The sequence below is a fragment of the Gouania willdenowi genome, unplaced genomic scaffold (assembly GCF_900634775.1).
Source record: "Gouania willdenowi unplaced genomic scaffold, fGouWil2.1 scaffold_376_arrow_ctg1, whole genome shotgun sequence".
NCBI lineage: Eukaryota > Metazoa > Chordata > Actinopteri > Blenniiformes > Gobiesocidae > Gouania > Gouania willdenowi.
In genome coordinates, this window is record NW_021145137.1 from 28,882 (window position 1) to 37,024 (window position 8,143).

Genomic DNA, 8,143 nt, shown 5'->3' on the forward strand with positions numbered 1-8,143 from the left:
AGCGGTTCTTGGAATCACATTTGTCATGGACGCACCGGCCTCGGGCTGTGGGATAACATTCATACTGGGCTCAACCATAGACACGTTGTTCCCAAATACCTGTTTTATGTAACTTCCACTCACTTCTTCCTCTGTTCACAGCCACCACCATTATTCCTAAGCCGCACACTGGTCACCAGACTGGCTTGATAACACAACAATAAGCACAATATACACAACCACAATTTCACATCGCATCACTTGAAACTTATTGACTATTCCCCACCCATTCGTTTTCCTATCTTGTATCCCTCCTCCCTGTTAACCCCACCCCCCCACCCCCCTCACCCTGGTGTAACACTGCCCTCTCTTTTTTACATCCTCCCTTTAATAAAGTATTTACCCTTCCCTAGGGAGGGCTGGTGATGGTCACAATTATGCAATGAAATAAATTCATTTATTTAATTGCAATAATAAAATATGCATTGCTGTTAAAAGATTGCACTTCTTGTAGTGTTAACCTTCAACAGCATGTGCAGACATGGTAAAAAAAAAAGAAATCATTACATGTGTAGATATTATTTAACAATTAAAAATGACTTTCTTTAGCCTTCAGCAAACACATATATTACATCATTAGAATAATATATTATATTTTTTACTAAATTCTGAGTTGATAACTTGTAAAAAATGATTTGTTTTCCCTTTTTTTTTTAAAAAAAAAAATATATATACTTTTTTTAAAAAGTTTAAATTCATATATATATATATATATATTTCTAAATAAGGTAAAAGGAACAGTAGATTTAATATGCTGTACAGTGACTTTACTCTCACTGCTTGTACAATATTTATTCATTAGATCTTTTTCTATTGTTTCAGAGAACAAACCAATAATAATTTAATCATAAATTATAATTTACTCAACAAATTTCTTCTGAAATTCATTAAATCATCCACAGACCAAATCCTTCAGGTTGTAACTACTTTATTCACTCTTAAATCACCATTAAACACATTTATTCTGACTGGTTTGTCAATATAAAAAAAGTTGGTTGTGACGTCACCGCAACAGTTGAGTGGTTGCCAGGTTGAGTATTTTCCCGCTGATTGTGAGATTATAAAATAACTAACTTAGTGATTAAACAGTTTAACGTTGGTTAAAGGTGATATTTATGTTTTATTTGGATGATGAACGGATGGTTTTTGGAACGTTTCTGTGGATATTCAACATATTTCATGCGGGGAATCATCGGTTGTATCTGGCAACCAGCTAGAGTCAGGAACAAAGCAGTGAAATGGCGGACGGACAGAGCTGGATGATGACTACCGTTAAACTAGAAGAAGAAGAAATATTATGGAGGGAAGTGAAGCTGAGTGAGACGGACAGTGATGATGATGATGATGAAGGCTGCAGGAGGAAAGCTGTGCTGGAGGAGCTTCGTCATCCCGACCATGTGTGGGACGGAATGTTTGCTCCAAAGATGGAGAAAAGCGGAGAAGAAGAAACGGAGGAGTTTTCAGATGTGTGCTCTGTGAAGGAAGAGGTTAGAACACTCCGTGTGTTTCCATTCATTCACTCACTCACTCACCACATTCATCCGCTGTTACACACACACTGGAGACTAGTTTAACTGGTGACCCACTTCATTCACACTCACATTTCTCTATCAATATGTGACGATGTAAAGGTGGAACAACCTGTGTGTACTCAGTGGAACACAGAGAACAAACTACAGAAAAACACACTTTATGTTAATGAGCTAAGGAGTGGGCAGGGACCGTCTACAAAGTCACACCCCCAAAGGAAGCGTCAACAATAACACCAATAACCCTGTGGACAGTCTTTATTAGGGCTCTCTATTTACTACAGCAAATATAGTTAAGAAGATACTTTATCTGATTTATGTTTTCATAAATATCCAGTATTAATGTCAATAATTAGTAATAACTTTTTTTTAAATAATAACTGTAGTACCATGAGAAAAACAGCTTCTAAGTACTTAACAAAAATAACATTTATTCATTTGTATTTTATTCAAAGTTTGTAAATGACCAATGCTGTAATTAATAGTCATTTCATCTATTATCCTGTAAACCAGGTTCTCAACTGGTCTCACCCTGGGACCCACATTTTGCCACGGTCATTAAATCACAACTCACTTTTTTTTAGAACTCAACCAACAAAATTTAGTCTTTAAAAAATAACTGTCGACAACACACATGTATAATATTTTTAAAAATATAAATCTATATATTTTCCTGTGCAACATGCATTTCACAGCATGCCTATCAAAAGAAAAGTTTCTTTCAAAATAAAAGACAAGTCCAACATGAGAGACATTAACTTAAGTATTTATTTATTTTGACCAGCTGTCCACGACCCACTTTTGGGTCCTGACCCAGGGTTTGCCCCAGAAAACATGCTAAGTCTGGGGATAGTGAAGCCCACCATGTTTAAAAAAAAAAAAAAAAAAAAAAAAAAAATGTTAAAAGTTGAGAGGAAACAAATCTCTGTCTTTACCTCTTCAACATATCTAATTAATTTCACGTTTCATGAAACATGTAAACATGTGGACTGTACTTCTTAAACACTCTGAACTTAACAGGACAAGAAAAAAACAAAAATGCAGCCTTTGCGATTAGAAAATCTTGTTTGATGATATTGTGATAATATCACAAATGCAATGAATGGTTCAGCTCTTCTTTAACAGAAACAGTAACTGGGATGTGTGGTGGGACTGCTGGGTTTAGCACATGGAGACGCCTCCTGTCCTTCTGGTTTCACTGTGTCTTCAGGTTTCTCTGCTGATAATCAGACTCACTCCTTCAACACATCCTGACCAGCTTTTTTTTTTTTTTTTTTAACAATGTGTCTGTAAAATGTACTTGATATTGTTTTCACCCAGACTCTGTTTTATTCTTGAGTGACGGTGACTCGTTGGTTGTCCTGCATATTGACCAGAGTGGGAGGAGTTAAGACCAGACTGGTGGTAACCACCTCTCTCCCAGCAGCGTATCACTTCTCTCTCTAGAAAAAACCATTTGTTTGGCAGTTTTCAGCTCAAACTGGTCGACCGTGTTTGTGTATATGTTGCTTTGCCACGTCTAATCTGTGTGTATCACCAAAATGGGGCAGAGGGTGAGTTTACCTGCTGGTAAGTACACTCCAGGGTGGGCGTTCAGGTGAACGTGGGACATGGTCAGACATGTATGTTAGCGTATACTCAACAATAAGGAAGCTGAAATGGTCATATTGAAACAGATGTTTCTAAATGCAGATGTGATCTCCCAGCTGTTCTACACAGTGTTGCAGTGAACAAAATGAATGTGTTAGTGGAGCAGCAGGTCTTACTGAGTTTTACAGCTTATTGTGTCAACTTTGAATTCTCACACAAATTCTTCTGCTTTTCTATTTAGTTTACATACCAGTGCTGTGTGCCAGAAGGTTCCTCAGCTTCTGAAGTTGGTAGGTCTACTCAATCATTCATTCATCAGCAGTTTATGGTCACTCACTCTTCATTTCTACCACCATAGTGTTGATACTAGAGGACCTTAGTGTTTAAAGGCTTTTAGTCAATTATCAGTTGTGTTAAAGCTGCTGTGAACAATAATTATCTATCAGATCAAAGACATGGTGTAGGCCTCCATAGATCTATAACTCAAACATCAATTGAACGACAAAATAATAAAAAAAAGTTGTAATTGCAGCTTGAAAGTTTGTTCCGAGTTTTGCACATTGCATTGTGGGATGTGGAGTCCCATAGAATAGGATAGAGGTTTACTTAATTTTGTCAAATAAACTTCCCAACACAATTCTAGTGTTTTCACAGACTGAATGTTGTGGTAAAAACAGTGGTGGAAGTGTATTTACACAGAAAGTTCTATATATTCAGCTGAAATTGAATACCTCGCGTAGTGATGTGATATCATGGACAAACCACAACATAAATGGAGCCACTCAGAAATCCTGATATGAATGAAATAAAGTTTCAAGCAACAATTTCAAGCTTTTACATTTAGAGTATATTAATCTGAGGTCTACAGTATGTCTTTATCTGATTAAAAAAATAAATAAATAAAAAGATCACATCTAGCAGCTTTAAGTACAGTATATTGTAGTTGTTTACATGATGTAAAATCATCAAATAATTAAGTAGTTTTATTCCCCCCAAATATTTACTTCTTTATTTTTCAGAGACGATGTAATCAACATTGTTACAATAAAGGTTTACAGCTGATGTGATGCATAAAGAGCTTCTAGCTAATGCTAATTCACAGCTCATGTCCCTGGTTGGGCCTTTTTACACAATTTACAATAATAAAATACATGATTACAACATTTGTATAAAACTTTTTCAATCACACACATACACACACCATCACACGTACATTCACACAGACTCAGTGTTATTTACTTTGGTTTGTTTTCAGACTAAACCCTAGAAGTGAACATTTTAAACTCAGATATGGTTTTAAGTTCTGTGGTAATGAGTTCTACAGCTTTGGACCTGAGTACGATGTACCAGTCACTATATATTTATTGACTTTGTTTTTATCCACATGGACCAACCAGATTAGTTCAGAGGTCACAGATTAGATTTGTTCTGGTACCTTGAGTTTAGTTTGTGTTTTGTTCCAGTGGTTTTTAAGGAGAATGTTATGTTTCATATAACACCAGATATATACCAGATGAACTGATGTTTTCCAACTTGTACTAAACTGTGTATTGTCCCTGATCAGGATGGAAATGACCTCCCCCCACCCATTGGCTTTGATGTGGACACACCCACCACTATCCCACCTTGTAAGGTTAGTCAGTGTGATGCTGAATTGTCTGTTGTGTTCAAAACGTCACTTGTCAAAGTACAAGAATATAGAAGCCACTATATTTTTAGATTCAAGCCTTTTCTGTAATGAACGTCTCATTTCTCCTGCTAAATGTTGACCATGTGATCACACAGAGAAGCTGCTTTGACTCTGATGTAATGATTAGGGTTGGGTGCCGAAACCTGGAACGACAATGGGACCAGTTCCCATGGAAACGCTAGTAAGCGGGCCCAATAAGAACAAAGATGTCGGTGCCACACATTACTTGACACACATGACGTTGTTGCCGCTGCTCAGATCATTGATCAATGACCTCATTTCTAACCGTAGCACATGCACAAAACATGGCCTGAAAGAAGGTGCGTGACATTATCCTCCATAAATAAATGAATGTGTGGGAAACGCTGATGTTAAGTTTATCTAATAATAGTTTATTTGTTGTTTTGAGTTAAATGTGTTAAATTTGGCTCTGGAAATAAAAGGGAATTTTGATATTTTGAAGTTAGTTTAAAGTAATAATTTTGCACCAGAAGCGTTAAACGTAGCGAGTAGTAACCGATACCCAACCCTAGTAATGATGGAGCCCACCTGATGTTTGTCTTGTTTTTTAACTGTCCTAGCGATGCGTTTCCATCTGCTAAAGCACACACGACTGAATGTGGTGACGCTCCTCAACGAGCTGCCAAAAACTCAGCATGACATCATCTCTTTCACCGTGGATGTAAACGCCTACACAGTGAGTTTATGTCTGATCTGCCACACACTGAGTTACATCATTTATGTTGTTCACTCTCAGCCAAACTGCTTTGTTTTCACAGAATACGCTGCTGTCATTCACAGTGGGCGGAGTCTTCAAAGAAGGTCAGTATCTTAGTCGTCATGGTTTTAAGAAGATCCACTGCAACTCATCTATTCTCACTAACGCTTTCCTGGGTTTTTCAGTTGTTGTAGATGATAAATCTAAAGAATCTACAAGGTTTTCATCACAGTTCCAGCAGTGGATTCTGGGTAGGTTACACACGTAAAACCAAAGTGCTCATTATCAGCTGTAGCTTCAGATAATGCTTGCCTCCACTAGTATGACTGGAATGAACAAACAGTAAATACTGTTTCACCATATGTGTTTTCTGTATATTCCTATATTTACCTAATGTATATTTATTTGTCCATAAAATAAAATGATAAACAATAATGTTTTTACACAACAACCATTGTTATTAAATTATTAAATCAGGGTTTTGGCCTTTAATTGGCCATGTAATGTTGTTACATACATGGAATTTGTCCTCTGCATTTAACCCATCCAGTGGGCAGCCATTTTTGCGGCGCCTGGGGAGCAGTTCGGGGTTAAGGGACTCCGATTACAAGCCCAGCGTCCTTCACCACTAGGCCACCACTCCCCTTGTAGAGATTACTAGGGATGGGCACCTTTCACATTTAAACCAATACTCATTACTCGTAAATCAGTATCGGTACTCAACGATACCACTTTTTATTACTTTTGTGTGGTAGTAAATATTAAATAATGTAATCTCAAAATATTCCAGTTATTACCATATTTATTTCTCATGTCAATAATAATAATAATGATAATAATAACGAACAACTTTAATAAATATATCAAACCAGCATCTGTTTGTATTGTAGCAACAATATAATTATAATTGCTTAATTGATCATTAATTACAATTATAGCATAATTATAATTGTCATTTTTTTTTTAACTCTGTTGCTGTCATAATCGTAACTAGATTGTAATTGAGTTCAGATAATTGACTAATTAATTGTAATTGCCATGAAAATTTTATAAAAATTGTCAATTATAATTTAAGGCTAAACTGGTAAACCATGTTACAGTTCTATATGTACAGCTCTATACATATGTAGTTAACAATATGTTTCATATCAAACTTTCACACATTTTATCATTTTAAAAATATTAAAACCTATATTTTCATTGATTAGGAAGCTTATTTCTAATATATAGGAAATAAATGAGATGATAGATATTTAGTGTATTAGTGTTAACTTTTATTAGGTTATTTATTTCAGGATCAATAATTGTGATTAATTGTAATTGGACTTTAGTAATTGAGAATGTAATTGTAACTGACTTTCAGAGGATAAAAAAATAATTGTAATTGGATAAAATGTTACTGTCATCGTAATTGAAGATGTAATTGTAACTGAAAAATGTAATTGACCCCAAACCCTGCTCACAGTCAAACTAAAGATGAACTAAGGCTTAGGCTGTGTTTGAATAGTCCCTCCTATCTCCTTTCCTATCCACTTTTCCTTAACCCTGTGGAAGATGTCATGGCGTTAAGGAAAGGTGTTAGGAGAGCAGTTAGGAAAAGGTGACCACGTTTGTTTTGACGATCAGACGCACTTCCACTAGGTGATGTAATAATCCTATGGCCACGCCTCCTTTCCTCAGAAAACGCTCTTTTATCACGGCCACCACTTAAACACTTCCAGGTGTTAAAGGACAGTGGATAGGAAAGGAGATAGGAGGGACTATAGGGACACAGCCTTGGTGTGACCTATATTACTGTAATATTAACACCATAGAAAGTCTCTAATGTTGAACCCTGTGGTCCTCGTTCATACTTGAACAGTTTGTGCATCATCAACGACCAGCTCTTCATCACAATGGCTACAACGGAGCAGATCAGCAGAGCTTTTGTGCCCCGCCCCCTTCCTCCAGCCCAGTGCCCACCCTCACTGCCCCACAGCAGGAGATGCTCAGTACCTTCTCCCTGAAGTCAGATATGAATCTGGAATGATCCCTGAAGTAGGTGTCCTCTCCTAATGACGTCTACCAGACTAGGATGAATGTCACAGCTCACTGGTAAACACTGTGTGATGCAGGTGTTTGCAGGACAACAAGTGGGACTTGAACAAAGCAGCACATATCTTCACTCAGTTAAAGGTGACACGACTCTAAACAATCCACGTCATGGTTTAAATGTGCTGATGTCTAAAGTAGCAACTGATTCTGTTTCAGACGGTGGGAAAGATCCCAGACGTTCCTAAAGTAAAACATCTTTGTATTTTTGTATTAAAGGGGACATATGATGCTAAATCCACTTTTTTAGCCCTTAAATGCATTTTGATGTATATTTAGAGTGTTTAGAAGTACAGAAAAGTTCAAATAATCTCTTCAGGTGCTCCGTTGATATCTTTATATTCTGTTTTGGTCATATTTTTCAATCTGTTTCGATTTTTCGATTCTCTATTACGTTTTTTGAACAATGACGTCACAGTATTTGCAGCGGAACTGCCAAATTAGTTCATCAACTCCAGGCCCAACACTTTGAGCAATCCACCATTT

At 36.7% G+C, this 8,143-nt stretch overlaps 1 protein-coding gene across 2 annotated transcripts in view; it reads left to right on the forward strand.

Moving 5' to 3' along the window:
• The first annotated feature begins 1,464 nt into the window (after nucleotides 1-1,464).
• Nucleotides 1,465-8,143, forward strand: part of LOC114460023 (nuclear RNA export factor 1-like) — a 102,595-nt gene continuing 95,916 nt past the window's right edge. The window contains exons 1-9 of one of the 2 annotated variants that reach the window (XM_028442067.1): nucleotides 1,465-1,526; nucleotides 3,400-3,448; nucleotides 4,723-4,791; nucleotides 5,430-5,545; nucleotides 5,628-5,670; nucleotides 5,752-5,817; nucleotides 7,428-7,603; nucleotides 7,681-7,741; nucleotides 7,817-7,974. In XM_028442067.1, coding sequence (XP_028297868.1) covers nucleotides 5,432-5,545; nucleotides 5,628-5,670; nucleotides 5,752-5,817; nucleotides 7,428-7,603; nucleotides 7,681-7,741; nucleotides 7,817-7,845 — 489 coding nt within the window. In that variant the 5' untranslated portion in view covers nucleotides 1,465-1,526; nucleotides 3,400-3,448; nucleotides 4,723-4,791; nucleotides 5,430-5,431 and the 3' untranslated portion in view covers nucleotides 7,846-7,974. Of the gene's footprint in view, nucleotides 1,527-3,399; nucleotides 3,449-4,722; nucleotides 4,792-5,429; nucleotides 5,546-5,627; nucleotides 5,671-5,751; nucleotides 5,818-7,427; nucleotides 7,604-7,680; nucleotides 7,742-7,816; nucleotides 7,975-8,143 lie in introns of those variants that run through there. The other variant, XM_028442066.1, reaches the window with a different exon arrangement.